Genomic DNA, 19989 nt, shown 5'->3' with positions numbered 1-19989 from the left:
CAATTTTGTGAAATGGACATTCAGCTCCTGTTAATTTATTGAAATGGGCTAGGAACCCCTGGAAGTCTCTTTTTGAATTTTCAAATTGTTCCGTGGCACCATTTAATTAGCTTTGCATATTATGATTTTATTTTTATATTAGATGTTTCTATTCTTACGTGCAATTATAATTTTTTTGGTTAAATTACGGCCACCCTGAGGTAAGGTCAAATGTTGAAAACCTCCCCTCATGTTTGGCTAATTACAACGACCCCTCAACTATGAATTTTCTTACACATCCACCTTTATAGCGTCAAATTCAACATAATCTTCTAGATTTTGTGGAATTTTCTCTAGTTTGTACTCGTTTTGTGCAAAAATACAATTTTTGATGCATCACAATCTGATATTTACAAGTTAACAAACACATCGTATGATCATCTTGTTTTAAAATATGGAGTTCGAATGGAGTAAAACAAGTACGAACTGGAGAATATTCCACGTAATCTTCCACTAATTTAACCAAACCAGATCAAGATATTATTTCAAAGAGGAAGAAAAACATCATCTTGAATCACTTTACAAGTACATAAAATACAGTGAATCCATTAAAAAAGAAAAAGACAATCTAAAGTGTGTTTGTGTGTGTGTTTTGCTGGCTAGCCAAATGATACAACTCTTCTGAAAAAAAAAAGATTCCTCGTACGGCTCTTATAGATGCTGATACACTCTACGAAGCACACTCGACCCCATCCCGCCGTACATTTGCACACAATCACACACACACACATGTGGATACGTGTAGCATCTGCAAAAATATACACAAAGCGTATATCGGCGTAGCACCTCCCAAATTTCTTCATCAAAAATTTTCTACCATGGTCAGCAACTCTCGTCAAACCCCAATTAGTACAACAACTGCACGAAAAAAATGAAATTATCCGCAATAAATTAACAAGAGTTTCTTTTTCAAGCACAGATTCAATGTTAAATGTTTAAATCTTACCTCTGAAGCCGAATTTGCTATCAAAATCCCAAAATTGGCTGTCCGATTAATCACCAAGACCCTCCAAATTACTAAAACGCCCTCGAAGCGTGCTGCGATTTAGCCGCCTCCCTCAACACAGCGCCCACAACGGCAGCCTGCTCAAGACACTCTGCTTTATGCAGCGCATCCAAAAGCACCACACAAGTCTTGGTATATATACAACAACCCTTCAGCCTCGTTTCTTCAAAAAGCCTATACGCGTCGCTCGCCTTATTCGCCACACTCAGACCTTCAATCATAGTATTATAGCACGCAGAATCGGGCACACCCCCGTTCAATTTAAACCGCTCGAATAACTTATCCGCCTCGTAAATATTGCCAGCTTTCGCCAGACCAGAAATCATGGTCAAATACGTGATCCCGTTCGGCTTCATCCCCTGTTTCTGCATTTCTTGCCAAAACACAAACGCCTTATTGAATTTCCGAACCCTACAAAGCCCGTTTATTATTATACTATAACTTATAATGTTCGGTATACATTTCAATTCTTTTATAGAGTTCCAACAAACGAGCGCTTCGTCTATTTCCTCTGCCTTCACAAGTGCGTCGAGTAAGCAATTCCACGTTTGGATATTCGGATTTAATTTATTCTGCATCATTTCCTCGATTATTAAATACGCTTCGTCTATTCTACCAACTTTCCCGAATCCATCCACAAGACTGCTGTACACAACCACGTTTAATTCCACATTTACAGATTTTGCTTCTTCGAAAAGCATATAAGCTTCGTCCAGCCTATCGATTTTAGCGAGACCGTCAATTACCGAACCGTACGTAACTACAGTTGGTTGATGACCCTTTGACTTCATTTCCTCCAATAATTGATAAGCTTTATTCACTTTCCCCGATTTGCAAAACCCATCGATAACGGTGTTATACGCAAGTGTATCAAGAACACACCCTTGTTCTTTCATAGCGTAAAATAGCTCGTGAGTCTCACGAGCAAAACCGGCTTTTATAAGTCCGTGGATAAGAATTGAGTAGCTTCTTGCATCGGGGGTAAAACGGTCTTTTATCTCCTCGAACAAAGCTCTACCCTTTTCAGTTTCCCCTGCTTTGAACACACAGTCCATGTACGTATTAAGGAGTGTAAGATCCGGTGAAGCTCCTTTACGGGTCATTTCCTTGTAAATTTTATGCCCGTCTTCTTTTCGACCCGCCCGGAAAAAGCTCCGTATAAGCGAAGTGAATACAATAGCATCTGGTGTTTCGTTACAATCCAGCATTTCCTCGTATAATTTATAAGCATCATCTACTCTACCATGCCTACCCAATCCATCGATCAACGAACAAAACGTAAATTTATTCGGCCCACAAATTTTACGATCCATGCTACGAAAAACAGAGCAAGCTTCTTCAACTTTATTCGCCTTGCATAACCGATCAATCATTATATTAACAGTCATCACATTCGGAACTAACCCACTCTCCTTCATATCTCTCTGTATTTCCAAAGCTGAATCGAGTTTTCCAGCTCTCGAGAGCATATCCACTAGGATATTATACGTGGGCAAATTAGGCATTGCGTCTTTTTTCATCTCGTTGAAAATCTTCAAGGCTTCTTCGACTTTGCCTTTCTTACCTAAACATGTAAGAAGACTGTTATAAGCAATGACAGATGGTATTGAGCCTTTCAATCTTTGCCTCTCGAGCAAACCATACGCTTCGTCGAATCTTCCAGCATTACCATATCCCATAATCATCGTATTGTAAGCATAAGCACAAGGAACTGCTTTATTTATCTCCATTTGTTCGAATAATTCAATAGCCTCGTCCATTTTGCCAGCTTTGCATAGAACACCCAACATGCTCGTGTAAGAAACATCGTCCGGTTTCAGACCGTGGGTTTTTATCTCGTGGAAGAATTTCCACGCCATGTCGACTTTCCCGACTTTACCGAAGCAATCTATACACACATTATACAAAACAATATCCGCATCGAAAGAATTGCTTTTCATCTCATCTAACAATGAAAGAGCAGCATCGACATGTCCATCGCGAGCGAACACACGAATTAGGGTTGTGAATAAATGCACCGTAACTTCGTACCCTAATTCCTGCATTTGTTGGAAGAGTGTAAGCATGAGGTGAGGGTGCTCGGGTTTGTGGGCCCCAGCCAACGCACCTATTAGGGTCGTGTATGCAGAAAACGCGGGGCGAATCTTGAATTTTCTCATTGTTTGTATAAGATCGAACGCCTCTCTCAATCTTTGAGATCTTACAGAAGTTGAAACCAACTCCAAACTCGTCTCAAAAGTCGGACCGAATCCAGCCAGACTCATTTCTTCCAAAATATGTTCGATTCGATCGAACCTGTTACACCTAGCCATTAACAAGAGAAGCGAATTGTACGTTTCTTGAGAATTCACTTGATTGGATGCCCTCTCAGCCCATCTGAAGTAACTAACAGCTAACTCGACGTTCTTGATTCTCCGCAATACTCCGGTAATTAATTCCGAGTGAGGTTTTTCGCTGCACGAAGACAGAGCCTTCTCTAATGTAGGTCCCCATGGACCGGTTTCTAAAATTCGACACACGTTTTCGACTTCTTGTTTGATGATTTCGTGTTTTCTAGAATTTTGACCTTCTTTAACATTAATTTGAGGAACCCTCCACCTTCCTTCATTAGAGGGTCCTCCATCATTAGAAATTGAAAACCTTTTACATAAGTTACAGAGGATTAAGGGTTTCAGCTCAAGCTTAATTTTCAATCCTGCAGCAATTCATTGAAGCATAATGAATATACATATATGTATATATACATAGTAGCACGAATTAGGTAAAAAATAAATTAAAAATTGAATCTTTTTTTAAGAATTCACCTGGGTTTATGAAGAGTGCCCTCATTCTTGAACGCCGGAGATGGGCGGGTGAAAGGCGGAGGAGGGGTTTTGCAGGAAAAAGAGCGACACCGTTTTGATAGATTAATGTTGTTGCGTTTGGGATGAAAAATAATTAAATCAGAAATAAGAGGCTATTATTAAATATTCAATACAAGTTCAGGGACTTATTAGCAATTTCGAATTTTTTCTCCACACCTTTCCCGAGAGTATCCAGTTCCCACTATTCTCGGCAGCAATTCCCCACTCGCGGCGCGTCGGCCATTTCCGAAATTCCCAATTTGAGATTCCCACCTATGCATACACATTCGCTGTATGTATACGCCATGGAACCTCCACAACATCAGCTGTTGCCATCGCAGCCGCAGCAGTACCCTATCAGACGATACAGCCACCACAGCCACCGCGGGGAGGGTGGCGGACCGGTGGAAATGACGAAAGAGCCCTCGAATTCGGACAATAGTGACGGCGGTGCCGCGGGTGAGAGGCGCGGAGGTGGCGAGATGCGCCGCGCCGCCGTCGATTGCAACCTCGCGTCACTTTGCGATCACATTCAATTGGAAGGGTTTAATAATGGTCTGTTCTCCGATGTCGTTTTGAACGCCATGGGGTCCACTTATTACCTCCACCGCCTCGTACTCTCCCGGAGCTCTTACTTCCGGTATGTCTGCGTGTGTGTGTGTGTGTGTGTGTGTGTGTGTGTGTGTATTCAGATTATTAGGTAAAGATTATTGAATTATTTTGCATTATGATACAGCTGAGATTTCCCCTTTGAAGCATTTGCAATTGCTTGTTGCTGGGTTGAATGAAAATTTACTAACATTTTTTGATGATTTTTATGATGTTCAAATCTATGTATCCTCTACTGATTTTTTTTGTTTCAGTTAACTTGTTGGCTGGTAGTTGATTATGCAAAAACTAAAACGAAGAAAGTCCGTTAGCTTTGTCAGGTTGTCTTGTTTTGCAGGCTGAACCTTTCTATTGAGTGAGCAGTGCTTCTTCGTAATTAAGAAAATAATCGAACACATTGTAGGAAACACGAGTCTTTTTCGTTATCGCCCACTAAGTGATTGCTTAAGTGAAGAACAGTGATGTTGAACGCTCAATGGAAACTTGAATGAGAAAGAGGACCATTAGTAACAATAAGCATAATTAACTTGCTGCCAATTTGGAATTGTCTTCTGGAAGGAAGGTTGAATAGATATATTCATTAGTGCATGCCCTCGATGCCTATGGTGTACTGGTGTACACGGCAACATTGCCTTGAATATATCTGCATGGTGGATTCATTGAGATTAAAAGAAGCAATGAGTTTGTTAAGATGACATGGTTTGGTAATGGTAGAAGTTAGTTGTTGGGCTTTTAAATCGTTAGAATGTTTTATAAAAGTGAAGGAACTGACAGGCTGTATTTTCTCGTATGTACCACTGCAGCCCCCCCCGTTGTTCTGTAATTTTCAAATAGCAGGGGCTTACATTCACCTATAATGTGGTTGCAGGAACATGCTTCAGGGCCCGTGGAAAGAAGCTAATGCTCCAGTTTTGACATTGCACGTTGATGACAAAAATGTAAATGCTGAAGCAATGGAAATAGCTTTGGCATATCTATATGGACATCATCCAAAGCTTAACGACACTAATGCATTTCGAGTTCTAGCTGCTGCATCTTTTCTTGACCTTCAGGTTAGGCGCTGCTTCTCTTTTAATTTCCGCCTGCTTAATAAGCATTAATCTTTTTTGCTTACTGCTCCCTTGATTATAAATTCGATCTCTCTGCATACCTTTACATATTTGGAATTGTTACGTGCAGGATTTATGTGCGATTTGCACAGACTTCATTGTTGCTGAATTATGGTCGTCAAACTTCTTAACTTATCAGGTTTCATGATTTATGATAACAATCACTCATTTGGATATCAGCCATTCAATATGGAATGACATTCGCGTCATTGTAGGTCTTTGCTGAGAACCAAGATTATGGCATACACGGGGAACGTGTAAGAAATGCTTGTTGGGGATACCTCTGTCAAAGTGGTGCCCAGGAATTGAGAGAGGTACATATTTCAATCTTCTGCTCATGTGGTCCTATGGCTATGAATTTTTTTTCTGTTAGCCTCTGATTGGTGAATAGAATAGTTTGTTTTTTCTTTTCCTTTTTAAAATTATGATGAGTTTCATCTAACCCTCTGAGTAAATCAGGTGCTTCCAAAACTTTCCTCTCAAACATTACTCGCTTTACTCACCTCAGATGAATTATGGGTGCCCAGTGAAGAGAAACGGTGAGGAAAACCTCATTATATTTTTATAGTAAAAGTTATTTCTTAACACTGAATACTGTCTAATTTGTTGTTATTATCGGGGAAGGTTTGAACTGGCGCTGCACACTCTTCTTGCAAAAGGTACACTTTGCAAGGCAGAACATCATGAGCAGCGCACTCCAAGTTGTGAGGTTGAAGCCAGTACCTATCCTGACTCTTCCAGAGTAATCAGGAAACATTTGGCTGATGAAAGCGGAAATAACTTGCCGGAAATCGAACGAGGGTGCACAAAACCAAAAGATGAAATTGAAGGCCGCAATACTGCTCGTAATATTTTGGTTGAGCTTGCAGACTCAGTTGTGGATTCCCATTCTGATGTTGACAACGTCGATCAAGCCCAAACGGCACACAGTGGATCTAATTTGGATTCAAGATACGATTGCTACGATGAACGACCTTCAGCAAGTAACACATTTTACTCAGATGGCATTATTCCTTCTTGTTCTTATCTAAATATACATAATGCTGTTGGAATGAGTGGATCAGCAGGCAATGTTTTGGCCTTGGAAGGGCCGTCGGATGAAGATTCATGCTACCAATTGAACAGCAGTTGGCCTTCAGGAGATCAAATGCACTGCATGTCAATGAACTCCTCCTGTAATGTGATGATACCCAATGAATGGGAAAGATGCAACATGTCATCTCTGACTTGGGGTGGTAGGATTGTGGGCAGAAGAGAGGTAAAAACTTGTCTAAAAGCGCAATGTGGGATGAGCATAGAAGATCATGATTCTTTTGTCAACATTTTTGAAGGGGGGTCTCTTTTGTATTGTAACATGTCTTTTGAGGCACTCTTAAATGTAAGAAAGCATCTTGAAGAAATGGGCTTTCCTTGCAAAGCAGTGAACGATGGTTTGTGGTTGCAGGTATATTACTGATTTCTTGTGCTTCGATAGTTTTCATCTTTAGAGGAACTGAAATGCCCAACATATGGGCGACCTTTCTTTTTGGTGAACAAGAAAACCCGAAATTTAATGAATTGATGCTTTGAGTATCTGTGCAATTTAAAGATCCATTTTGAATGTGCGGATGATTAATTTTTTCGATACTGTTCATATATTAGGCACAGATCTCATTCATTTATCTCTTCATTATCTGCATGTCGTAGATGCTTTTAAGCCAGAGGTTACAAGAAATTGGTGCTGATACGTGCAAAAACTGCTGCCGCATGAGTATGGCATGTGCCTGCAGACAGCCATTTGGGTACTCGCCTGGAGTAACAGCACCTGGATACTACGTGCAAGATAATGACCATAATAATTTACCCCCCAACGACATAGGGCATGTCTATATCAATAGTTCCGCTCAAGGAGAAAGAAACGGCATCTTCAGGCCAGTTCGTGTACATGACAGGGGCCATATCGATGGGCTAGCCGGCATTGGAAGGGGAACTACATTTGTACCTGCAGCCGCTTGGCCTCCAACTCGTTATGTGTTTTCTCGAGTTCCATTTGGTATTGGCAACCGAAGCAACCAGCAACCTCATGCTAACGATGATCCAGAAAACAGAGGTGACAACAATGGGGAACTTGCTGTGGATGGGTTGACAGCTTTGGTTGGGCTTAGTCAAGGGTCAAGTGACGTCACTCATGTGCATGAGGTGCAAATGGGAAGGGAATACGAGACAGGATCCGTAAACCCTGGATCAAGTACCAGTGGTGTTCCCGTGCAAATGACTGAGTCACCTGAGCATGCTGCGGGAATTGAGTGGGAGAATACGAGTAGTGCTATATCATTGGATCTGAAGACACCTTTGACTCATTTCCCGCCTTTTCGCTTTGCGTAAGCATACTTTCTTCTTACATAGTCGTTGGGTTCTTGCTTTAGAAGTTGCTCATTTAACAATGACTGCACGTGTGAATTATCTAAGAAGCCTGCCTTTCGCTTACACCTCCCATTTGGGATGATGAGACCTACTCATTACACCAGATTATTTTTTGTATCGTCTATGTTTGACTTATTTTAGTTAATGAAGAACTTCCGGAAGATGTCAAAATCCAGTAGTTAGCTTCTTGAATCCTTTGAGTAGTTTCTGATCACCGTCTTCTGATTTTTGCAGGGTTGAATTTCAGGATGTTCATAGACTCGTCGATGGCCAAGTTAAGCACTCTCCTGAAGCATTTTATGCAGGTTCCTTGTGGAAGGTATGAAACAGATAACAGTTTATTTTCTTTCTATTGATTCTGTTGATATTGCTCCCTGTTCTACATTTTCTTTTAATTGATATTTAAAAGTTTTATTTTATTGGTCTCTTTGATCTCAAGATAAGTGTTCAGGCTTTTAGTGACGAAGATCCTCAAGGACGGCGTACCCTTGGTATTCTTCCTAAACCGTTGCCAGACTAAATATCTCTTTGAAAGATAACCGAATTTTTTATTGTTTTTCCTTTGTTTATCATCTTCATTCAGGTCTGTTTCTTCATCGGCGGAAGGCAGAGATCTATGATCCACTCAGAAAGGTACTTTGGATCGGTTTTTTTTTCCCCTTAATGCACTTTGGGCTGCAAACACAACCTTGAAAGGTGTTTTGCATCTCATATAAGGGGCAATCACACATCTTACGACGATGAGAATTCTTTGTGGTAAAATGATGCAACACTATTTACTCATTGTAATATTAACAAAAACCAAGATATTTTTATATTAAAAAAGCTTTGTCCAACCCACTCTTAACCGTAACGTGATGCTTTGCATTTGCTCAATCTATAACCCCAAGTTAGCAAGTTCACCGAAAGAAATTGAACTATAATTTTTTCTTGTTCTTTGTTCTCAAAATAACTTCAACCCATTGTATCTAAATGCAATTTAATTCATTCTTGTTTTGCTGCCTACCATGATCTCAGGTCCATATGTACGTCGATTCACGGGAAAAGGTCACTGCTAGATATCAGGTGAATATACTGAGCTAATATACTTTATTTTTAAGAAAGTAACGATCCGTCTTGAACTAATTGTTTGAATGTACGAACAATCAGTTAATATGTCCATCGAAGAGAGAAGTTATGGTTTTCGGAAGCTACAAGCAAACAGGAACACTTCTACCGAAAGCTCCAAAGGGATGGGGTTGGCGAACAGCACTGTTGTTCAACGAGCTAGGAGATCTTCTCCAAAACGGTGCACTCAGAGTTGCTGCTGTTGTACAGCTTATCTAATATTCCTTTTCTAAGGTATTCCTAAAACACGCAATATTCGTATCGGATCTAAACTTTGAATTTGAATTACTTCTGTAAATTGCCGGTTCTATTTTTTTTTAAAGATTTAGTGCAGTTCTGCTGTTAGGATCACAGAACTTGTGTATATATATATAAAACACACTCTTTACGCCGTATAGTAACTTAGTGTTTTACATAGAAATGACGAACAATCTTTGGTGTTCGTTTGACATCGAAAACGGCGTTGAAACAGTAAAGAAACGTGTATCGTGTTTATTGCATGTTACAGTTGGCATCGAAAAATTCGACATTCTTTTGTTCTTTCTCGTTTATTTGTCTTTAGTTGCTCAAAATGGTACTGTGAGGCTTGTTCATGTTACGGTATGATTCCGTTTGTATGATCTTGTAAGGGTATTTTAGTCATTTTGCATGCTAGATAATTTTTTTATTATTATTATATGTTTAAATAATGTATTTGTAAATATGTTTAAATGGATTGGGTTGCTGGAAAAAATAAAATGGGCTGGATCGGGTTGTATTGTGTTGGGCTCTATATTAGAAGTAGTTTTATTAATTTAGTTTTGATTTTAAATTTTATTTTATATTGAATTTGGACTTTGAAGTTATAATTGTTTTAAATTAAATTAATTTTATATTTTACCAATAATTTCTTAATTGTCGTTGTTGTATAAGAATTATTTACAATGAAAGCTGTGATATCAACCCAATCCTAGAAATCGGAAATATTATTTCTCTGCCTAAATGAAAAAAGATACAATTAATTATCTACCGATGAAGATATTTGAATTTGCGACGTGTCTAAATACATGTAAACCATGTCCCAATTATGAAATCGATCGAAGTGCAACAAGATTTTGATCAAGGATTTACGACGAGTTCAAAAAAAAAAACTGCTGGCAAAGCGATATTAACTTTTATTGTATACAAATTCATTGATCGTCGTAATCGAATTAAAAAACCGTTGGCATGATATTAATTTTATTTTAATTATAAATACTTTTTTCACTCTTTAAACTAGTATTTCACCCGTGCGTTGCACGGAGGTCAGTTTCACAATAAAAAAAATAAAGTTATGTAAACGACTATCTCTTTATAACAATACCAATTCAAGGAAAACAAAATGGAAGGAAATAAAAAAACAAACTTTATCTCTTAATTTAGAGTTGTAACATATAAAATTAAGTTATATATTACAAATAAGAAAGCATGAAGCGCGCAAAACACGATATCAAGATTAAGTGAAATCATTTAAAACATATGGTATAACTCTATTTTTTGGATTGCAATCTACTACAACATGTGAATCTTCTGCAAAATAACTAAGGTAACAACACGGTAGCAGAGAAGTAACACAATAGATATTCAAATAATTTGCAAGTTTATGACTAATGGCGTTCAATTAGTGATGCACATTACTCAAACAACAATAAAACTTATAAATATAGCAAAAGAGATATGATGTATATGCCACTATCAGTACTGGTACCAATGTTGATACCAATACCGATATCAATACTGATACCAATATTGTTACCAATAGTGATACTAATTCAATTAATACTGATACTCATACTCATACTAATATTAATATTAATACTAATAACATTAATACTAATACTAATACTAATACTAATACTAATATTAATACTAATACTAATTCTAATACTAATACTAACACTAATATTAAATACTAATACTAATACTAATACTAATGTTAATACTAATAGTGATACTAATACTAATATTGGTACAAATACTGGTACTAATACTAATACTAATACTAATACTAATATTAATACTAATACTAATACTAATACTAATACTAATACTAATACTAATACTAATACTAATATTAATACTAATACCAATACTAACACTAATACTAATACTGATATTAATATAATATTAATACCGATACTAATAATGATACTAACACAAATATTGATACTAATTGTGATACTAATAGTAATACTAATACTAATAATAATACTGATACTAATACTAATACTCATACTCTTACCAATACAAATATTAATACTAATAATAAAACTAATACTAACACTAATATTCATTTTGATACTAATACTAATACTAAGAATAAAACTAATATTGATACTAATACTAATAATAATATTGATACTTACAATGATAATTATAGTGATACTGATACTAATACTAATACTAATACTAATATTAATACTAATACTAATATTAATACTAATACTGATACCAGTGTTCTAAATATCGGTCGTGGCGGTCGATATATCGGCCGCCATATCGGTATCGGTTATAAACCTTTACGATTTTGTTGAGGCGGTTTGGAATATCGGTTTTTTACGGCGAGGCGGTTTGCGGCGGTTTTTTGGCGGGTCAAACCGATATATCGGTCAACAAATCGGTTTTTTTTTTTTTTTTTTTTAAATTTAAATTAAAATGAAAATTTGTTTTGATTTTTTGTTTTTCTCCAATTCTTTCAACTTCTAAAACCAAACCAAGTACTACCCCGCAATTTATGCTTTGTTGTGTTTATATTAATTGTTGATGCGAAAGACTTGCATGGTATTTGTATTTCGTAAGAATCTTTTATTATATTATGATCTTATTGTTTTTAAATTTTTTGTTTATTTATTGAGTAATTAGAATTATATAATAACATATGAATGATAGGATAGAATTATGTTTAAATATTTTTTTATATATATTTTGAGTATTTACAAATAATATTTAGAAATATATTACACTAAATTTAAAAACCGATATATTTCCGATTTATCTCCGATAAATCACCGCCGCGCCGATTTATCGTGTGGCGGTCCCTAACCGCCACGTACCCGATAACCGCCTTTTAGAACCTTGACTGTTACTAATACTAATATTAATACTAATACTCATACTCATACCAATACTAATAATAATACTAATACGTACTAATACTAATATTCATATTGATACTAATACTAATACTAAGAATAATACTAATATTGATACTAATACTGATAATAACACCGATACTTTCATTGATAATGATAGTTATATTGATACTAATACTAATACTAATACTAAGAATAAGACTAATATTGAGACTAAAACTAATAATAATATTGATACTTATAGTGATACTAATAGTGATATTGATACTAATATTAATACTAATAGTAATACTAATACTAATTAATACTAAGACTAATACTGATACTAATAACAATAATAATTATGATACTGATACTAATACTATACTCATACTGATACTCATAGTAATATTATATTAATACTAATATTAATACTGATACTTACACTAATACTGATACTCATAGCAATATTAATATTAATACTAATACTAATACTAATACTGATATCAATATTGATACTGATATTAATACCGATACTCATAGTGATACTAATAGTAATACTAATACTAATATTGATACTCATATTGATACTCGTCGTACAATACTGATACTCATACTAATATTGATACTCATGCTCATACAAGTACTAACAATCATACTGATACTCATACTAATACTGATATTAATGTTGATGTTGATATTGGTACTAATATTGATACTAATAGTGGTACTAATATCGATACTGATAATGATATTGATATTGATACTGATACGCATACTCATACTGATACTGATATTGATACAAATGTTGATATTGATACTGATACTAATACTAATACTAATACGGATACAAATACTGAAACTGAAACTGATATTGGTACTGATACAGATATGATATTGATATTGATATTGATATTGATATTGATATTGATACTGATACTGATACCGATACCCATACCGATACTGATGCCGATAATAATGTCGATATCGATAATTATACCGATACTGATATTGATACCGATATTGATATTTAGACTAATATTAATATTAATATTAATACTAATATTAATACTAATACTAAAACTAATATTAACACTAATATTAAGACTAATATTAATACTAATACTATTACTAATATTATTACTAATACTAATATTAATACTAATATTAATACTGATATTAATACCATTTCTTATACTAATATGTTAATATTGTTAATGTTGATGCTAATGTACATATTCTAATTCTAATACTAATTTTAATGTTAATGTTAATCTGGATATGCTTATGTTGATTATAAGTGTAATACTAATATTATCCAAATCCTTATCCTATTCCCAATCATATTCATATATAACATTAACCATGATTATAATCCTAATCATAATTCTAATCCTAAACCTATTTCTAACATTAATTATAATCCTAATAATTTTACTACTGATAATACTAATGCTAATGCTAATGTTAATTCTAATTACAATTATAATTATAATTCTAACCATAATCCTAATCCTAATGCTAATCATAATCATAATACTAATACATGTCTCTAATTGTAGTACTAATCAATAATCATAATCTTAATTATAATTCTAATACTAATCTTAATCATAATCATAATCCTAATCCTAATATTAATTATAATACTATATTAATCCGAATCCTAATCATAGTATTAATACCAATACTAATTCAAAGAATATTAATTATAATCGTAATTCTAATGCTAATACTAATCACAATCCTAATTTTGATTTTGCATCAATGTTTTTGCAATGATCTATTATTTTGTATAATAAACAATTATATTCAATGTCGCAACTTTTATATCAAATTCCTTATGTGTGGTACCTGATACATCAAGAAACACATATTAAATATATTAGAAATTAATATTTAATTATATTATCAAACTGACATTAAAATTATTTGAAATAATGTAAGGGTATAAGCAAACATTAAGAAGTGAAAAGAACGATAATCGTTGTTAATAGGATAAATTATGAAAATCCTCATGAACTTAGGCTAAATTACGGAAAACACCCCTATTTATCGGTAATTACCAAAATCCCCCAGATGTTTGTTTATGTCTTACACGACCCCCTTATGGTGTGATTTTTTACGGAATCTTTTTTTATTCCATGTAATATGTGGATTCTACCCTTGCAGACGTGACATTTCTTTTATCTTACTTTTTAAATACAAAAAATACCTTTAGGGGAGGTAATAGTAATACTAAAAAGTTGTGAAGATTTTAAGAAGAAAAAATATTTCGTGTAAAGTGCCCCTTACGGTAATTTTTGTCTTTGAAAAGTACCATAAACAAATATCGTGTGCAAGGTAGAATCTGCATTTTCGGTGAATATTCCACGTAATAAAAAAAAATTCCGTGAAAAATCACACCGTAAGGGAGTCGATGTAAGATGGAAGCAACCATCAGGGAAATTTTTACGATACACATTCTCTGGTCATGTTCATGTATAATGTATAATATCAAATGATTTATTCTGCAATATTTTGTTTATATAAATCCAAGTTTATGAATTAAAATACACAATTTTCGTAACACCGTCAATCATACAATTATAATACGTTAAGATTTTAAATTGAATTTAAATTAAATTAATTACTATTGAAATTAAATTAAAAAATAAAACTATTTAGAGTTTTCCAATAAAGTTGATATATTTAAAGTATTTTATAAATGGTATGATATAAAAATATAATTAAATAATTAATATCTTTTTAATTTTGGAAAATAGTGACATGTTTTTTGATGATTTATTTTCACCAATCAATTTGCCACATTGGATGAAATTAAGGACATGTCATCATTTGAAATTGACAAATGTCAATCAATTAGGCATGCAATTCAACTTTTATATATTATATAGATTATTGTTTTATTAGTTTATGAAAAATAATAAGGGTAAATTACAAACACCCCCTGAGGTATGGTCAAATTACAAAAATCCCCCTCTTGTTTGGATAATTACATCTACCCCCCTCAACTATGATTTTTTCTTACACCTCCACCCTTATTGTGCCAAATTCAACATAATCATTTAGATTCCGTGGAATGTGCTCTAATTTGTACTCGTTTTGTGTAAAAATACAGTTTTCGATGCACCACAAACTGATATATACAAGCTAAAAATCACATATTATGATCATCTTGCTCCATAATGTAGAGTTTGAATGGGATAAAACGGGTACACAAGTGATAATATTCCATATAATCTCGAAGATTCCACTAAATTTGAGGAGTTGAGGGGGTGGTTGTAATTATCCAAACAAGAGGGGTGTTTTTGTAATTTGACCATACCTCAGGGGGGTGTTTGTAATTTACCCAAATAATAATAATAATAGGGTTGAGGTTCTTAGCATTTAGCACTACATAGTATTAAAACAAGTAGTGCTGCTCTACACAAAATCAAAATTTCAAAAGTACCCTTTTTCACTTTATTTAATTTATTCAAAATAGTAATTAACAAAAATAATATTTATTTTAAAATTAATTCGCTTTAAAATAAAAAAGAAATTCCATAACATTAATAAAACAGCATCCTTAAATATTTGTGAAATCCGAATTTCGAATCCCTTCATTTTTCCGTCTTCATTTTCATCTTCATCTTCGTCCAAATCGTAGCGCTTGTTCGAATGCAACAGTGATTTTGAAATCGGTAAAACCCTAGGCTGTGTTTAATTGCAGCAAATTTCCCGATTAATTTCATCCTTTTTTCGCGAGGCCACGTGGATTTTTGCGGCAGAAAAAAAAAATGCGAGCTTTTGGATGAATCAACGCCCTCTCAGCTAGGGTTTCGGCCTCAATTGGCCGGTTCAGCCATGGGTGCTTTCACTAACAATAGGAAGCGAAGGGACGATTACTACAAATCCCTTAGTCCTCCAATCGACCAGTCGTACGGTAACATTGCCAAAAAACCGAAGCTATCGATTTTCACGAATCAGAATCAAAATCAAAATACGGTGGAGCATCATCGGCCCGCGTCGTCGAATTCTGTTGTCGCGAGAATTTCTCAGTACCCGGAGAGGAAATCAGGGTTTGGGAGAGAAGTTCACGCCCCAGTAAGGAATTCGAGGTTTGGAAAATTTTCTTCTTCTGCTAAGAATACTGAAACTGCTGCTAGTTCTGAGGAAAGCCCATCTGATAAAATGGGGAGATTTGGTTTTCATTTTCTTTTACGGAAATTCAAGAAAGCTAAGGATGCAGCAGTGGGCAGTTTAAGGTACGTGTCTCATGGGAAACAAAAGGGAAAGGAGGTGATTGAAATTGACAGTGAGGACGATAAACAGGATAATGTCTCTGATGATTCGGGCGTTGACGAAGCGGAGATTGTGGAGGATTACAATGGGAGTAAGTCGAGGGGAGGACGTAGGGGTGTTGAGAAATTACGTGAACCAAATGTTAGGACAGTGGAGAAAGAACTGCGGTCTTTTGATTCTTCTGTGGTTACAGATGTAAGTGGAATTGCAAAGGTAGACGATGAGGAGAAGAACGGGTTAATGCAGTTCGACCAGGTAGAGGTTGATTCAGGGGTGCCTTACTATAAGAGGTTGCTTGATGGCTCAAAGAAAAGAGACATTAGGCTTGCTAGTCTAAGTTTTGACATAGAAGTCAATCATAAGCGCCGTCGTTGGTTTGATTTATTTCGGCCTCAAGAGAAAGAAGAGAATATCAAGAAGGTCACACTTTTATACTACCTGAAATTTAACTTGAAGTTATACGACCTATTTATTTTATGATAACGGGGTTTCATTTGTTTGCAGAATGTAGCCGAAGAATGTTTTGTGCCACTTACTGAGGAGGACGCGAAAAAAGTTAATTCTGCATTGTCCAATTCCAATAGGTATTTTAGTAATTTCTCTTAGATTAAACTGTATGTTTATGTTCCACTTATTCATCATGCATCTTGTTGTTACAGGAGAAAAGTATTGGTGACTCATCAGAGTTCAAATATTGATATTGTCGGAGAAAAATTACAATGTTTGAAGCCTAGAGCATGGCTTAATGATGAGGTGATTTTCTCTTCATATGTGTAATGAAGTTTAGAAAATCTTATGCTGAAGTTGTTATTGGAAGGTTATGGTATGATTTGGGTTCATTACTTTGCTTTGTTTTGCAGGTCATTAACTTATATTTTGAACTGTTGAAAGAAAGGGAAAAAAGGGAGCCACAGAAGTTTTTGAAATGCCATTTTTTTAATACCTTCTTTTACAAGAAGGTTTGCTCCTTGCTCTCGGACCTTCTTTTCAATTCATTGTAGAGCAATTATGTTAAGGGATGTTGTTGCATAAGCTACAACAACATAGCCGTGTTGCATTTCGTTTATAGGTTAGCTTGATATACATTATAATCTATTCTATACATCGGTAAGAACACTTGTTGCACTTATTACCCTTAATATTTGGAAATACACTTATTTATTTTCCATTTGCAAGCAAATCCATGTAGAATCGAATTCGGAACAACAAAAAACTGCAGCTTATTCTGATACTCGTCTTTTCTGAATAACATAACCTCAGTTTACTATTCAAATCGATAGTATTTTAAAGTCAACTTCAAACGTCCATATTTACTTGAATTTTATCCAGAAGATCTACACAGTATTAAAATTTGATTATGCCTATTCTGTTGCCTTTTGTTGAATCTTGTTGTAGTCAATAAATGTACAAATTTTGGTACTGCTGTTGTTCAACATGAACAGATATTATGAGTGGGAAGCTTATTTGGTGTTTTATATGGATGTGGTGATGTCCATTGCTCACATAATCTTGCACTTGATGAACCTTTATCAGAGAAATTAAACCAAAATTAATTTCTGTCATGATCATATTATGGATTCTTCTTGTTACTTCATGTTTCTTTCACTCGCACAATGCCGTAGACAAATTTTGAAGTATGGAATAGATTATATGGCTCATTTCATTATTTTATATATTTACGTGCATTTATAATTGTCTTTCGGAATCTGGGCGTTCTCTGACTTCTACTTTTTTCCGTAAGGCATCATATTTTGCACTAAATTCTCACCCTTGCTATTTTCTCATTTGTTATTTACCAGTTGATTAGCGGCAAGGGTGGCTACAATTTTCAATCAGTTAGAAGATGGACTTCGCAAAGAAAGCTTGGATATAGCCTTTTAGAGTGTGACAAGGTACAGTTTTAAGCAATTTAATTTCGTGTTATTTTGTTCTCTCCCATTTTGAGTTGTATAATTTATCTCATTCCATATTTCTCATGTTCCTTAGATTTTTGTGCCTATCCACAAAGAAGTTCACTGGTGTTTAGCAGTCATCAACAAAAGGGATCACAAGTTTCAGTATCTTGATTCACTCAAAGGAGTTGACACACAAGTTACGAGTGTACTGGTATGGTTGCACTCTTATTAGGCTGATTGAAGATTTCTTTTGGTTCTTTCATTTTAATTAATATCTGTAAATAAAAAAAATAATAATAATATCTGTAGATTTCTGTTTATTTATTACTGAAGATCAGGGGTGTATTTTCATGTGCTACATTAAATTATCCATGCAAAAAAGAAAGGGGGGTTTCATCATTAATTCTGAAATGCAGGCGAGGTACTTCGTTGATGAGATAAAGGACAAGTGTGGAAAATGCATTGATGTGGATTCATGGGAACACGAAGCTGTCATGAACCTTCCCGAGCAGGAAAATGGGTAACATGTTCGACTATCTGATTATGACTTAGGAAATGTCATTACTTGAAAGATTATTCTGAAAAGAAAAACAGGAATTTGATGTAATATAATGTTTAGCCATGTTAGTATCAGTTTGATGACTTGCTCGTGAAAATCTATCGTTGTCATAAGTCTTGTGAAAATTAAATTTTAGTTCTTTACAGGTTTGACTGTGGCATGTTCATGATCAAATATGCTGACTTCTATAGCAGAGACATTGGACTGCGTTTTAGCCAAGTAAGCCTTATTATTCAGATTTTATATTAGTATAGCTGTGTGCTCGTGGCGTTCACCTTGCTCGGTGTGTGTGTGTGATTTTTTATGGTACTGCAAGGTTAAATAGGTGCTAGTGCATGATCTTCTTAACATGATTTCGTGTGATTTCCATATTTGTATTTGAACTTTTGCGTTTGGGCGTATGTTTACTTTTCTTCATTTAGTAGTTTATTTATGTTGGGCCGTTAGAGACGAACAAAATAAAATTCATAGTATATGTTGTATTTTTCTTCCCATATGTTCCATCGTACAAGAGTTTTTGAAGTCTATCTATTTTTTTGAAGGAACATATGCCATATTTTAGGCTGCGGACAGCTAATGAGATCTTGAAATTGAGAGCCGAGTGATATTATAAGGACTGATTGATTCGTTTGCCATACTATGATCTTGATTGGTTGAAGGCAGAACTGTTGAGATTGGGTTTTTGTCGTATAAAAAAAATGCATCCTCTTGTGCGAAAGGAAAAAGGGATGGAGTTTTATAATCGCAGTCAACTTCTGCAAGTGTAGTTCTGATATATTGCTTGTGAAATTCAAAAGAAGTGCAACAAGATAGGTGATTTCATTTTCCCTTTTTTGAACCTTTTTTGTTTCTAAGAAAGATCTGTTGATAGTATTAAAGGTTGTGAATTCATCATTGGAAGAAAGATTTGATTTATTTGTTAGTCATTTTTTTGTGTATTATCATATGAGAGACTTTTCATGCACTCGGTTACCAGTCGTGAATGTTGGAATTGTATACGGTTCCGCAGATTTCACGACTGCGTTTTTTGTTATGCAGATACT

The 19989-nt window shown here is 34.8% G+C and overlaps 3 protein-coding genes across 3 annotated transcripts; 2 read left to right on the top strand and 1 right to left on the bottom strand.

Moving 5' to 3' along the window:
- Positions 1-496: 496 nt before the first annotated feature.
- Positions 497-3976, bottom strand: LOC105948668 (Tetratricopeptide repeat (TPR)-like superfamily protein). The gene is made up of 3 exons (XM_012971900.2): positions 3850-3976; positions 986-3740; positions 497-897 (listed from the first exon to the last, which is right to left on the bottom strand). The coding sequence occupies exons 1-2, from the start codon at positions 3872-3874 to the stop codon at positions 1057-1059; spliced, it is 2709 nt and encodes a 902-aa protein (XP_012827354.1). The 5' UTR covers positions 3875-3976; the 3' UTR covers positions 497-897; positions 986-1056.
- Positions 3977-4069: 93 nt separating this feature from the next.
- LOC105948679 (BTB/POZ domain-containing protein) lies at positions 4070-9638 on the top strand. Its single transcript, XM_012971910.2, has 12 exons — positions 4070-4528; positions 5366-5549; positions 5677-5745; positions 5822-5920; positions 6066-6145; positions 6231-7050; positions 7293-7966; positions 8244-8328; positions 8449-8500; positions 8593-8642; positions 9027-9074; positions 9159-9638. The coding sequence occupies exons 1-12, from the start codon at positions 4164-4166 to the stop codon at positions 9333-9335; spliced, it is 2703 nt and encodes a 900-aa protein (XP_012827364.1). The 5' UTR covers positions 4070-4163; the 3' UTR covers positions 9336-9638.
- A 5962-nt stretch (positions 9639-15600) lies between these two features.
- ESD4 (Cysteine proteinases superfamily protein) lies at positions 15601-19872 on the top strand. The gene is made up of 9 exons (XM_012971927.2): positions 15601-16912; positions 16997-17076; positions 17152-17245; positions 17353-17451; positions 18292-18384; positions 18479-18598; positions 18804-18907; positions 19093-19165; positions 19489-19872. The coding sequence occupies exons 1-9, from the start codon at positions 16055-16057 to the stop codon at positions 19549-19551; spliced, it is 1584 nt and encodes a 527-aa protein (XP_012827381.2). The 5' UTR covers positions 15601-16054; the 3' UTR covers positions 19552-19872.
- The last annotated feature ends 117 nt before the right edge of the window (positions 19873-19989 follow it).

This window comes from Erythranthe guttata, chromosome 7 (genome assembly GCF_056151865.1).
Source record: "Erythranthe guttata isolate IM_541 chromosome 7, IM_541, whole genome shotgun sequence".
Taxonomy (NCBI): Eukaryota; Viridiplantae; Streptophyta; class Magnoliopsida; order Lamiales; family Phrymaceae; genus Erythranthe; species Erythranthe guttata.
Note: the sequence above shows the minus strand (reverse complement) of the source record. Positions and strands in the feature narration are given on the sequence as shown.

What these genes read in the sequence shown, in the direction of transcription:
- LOC105948668 (XM_012971900.2), bottom strand. Translation starts at nt 3,874, where the DNA reads ATGAGGGCACTCTTCATAAACCCAG. An exon ending in GGCACTCTTCATAAACCCAG is followed by an intron (nt 3,741 to 3,849) that starts GTGAATTCTTAA and finishes GAATTGCTGCAG; the next exon opens with GATTGAAAATTAAGCTTGAG.
- LOC105948679 (XM_012971910.2), top strand. Translation starts at nt 4,164, where the DNA reads ATGCATACACATTCGCTGTATGTATACGCCATGGAACCTCCACAACAT. An exon ending in ATGCAGGTTCCTTGTGGAAG is followed by an intron (nt 8,329 to 8,448) that starts GTATGAAACAGA and finishes TTTGATCTCAAG; the next exon opens with ATAAGTGTTCAGGCTTTTAG. An exon ending in TCTATGATCCACTCAGAAAG is followed by an intron (nt 8,643 to 9,026) that starts GTACTTTGGATC and finishes CCATGATCTCAG; the next exon opens with GTCCATATGTACGTCGATTC.
- ESD4 (XM_012971927.2), top strand. Translation starts at nt 16,055, where the DNA reads ATGGGTGCTTTCACTAACAATAGGAAGCGAAGGGACGATTACTACAAA. An exon ending in ATACCTTCTTTTACAAGAAG is followed by an intron (nt 17,452 to 18,291) that starts GTTTGCTCCTTG and finishes GTTATTTACCAG; the next exon opens with TTGATTAGCGGCAAGGGTGG. An exon ending in CACAAGTTACGAGTGTACTG is followed by an intron (nt 18,599 to 18,803) that starts GTATGGTTGCAC and finishes TCTGAAATGCAG; the next exon opens with GCGAGGTACTTCGTTGATGA.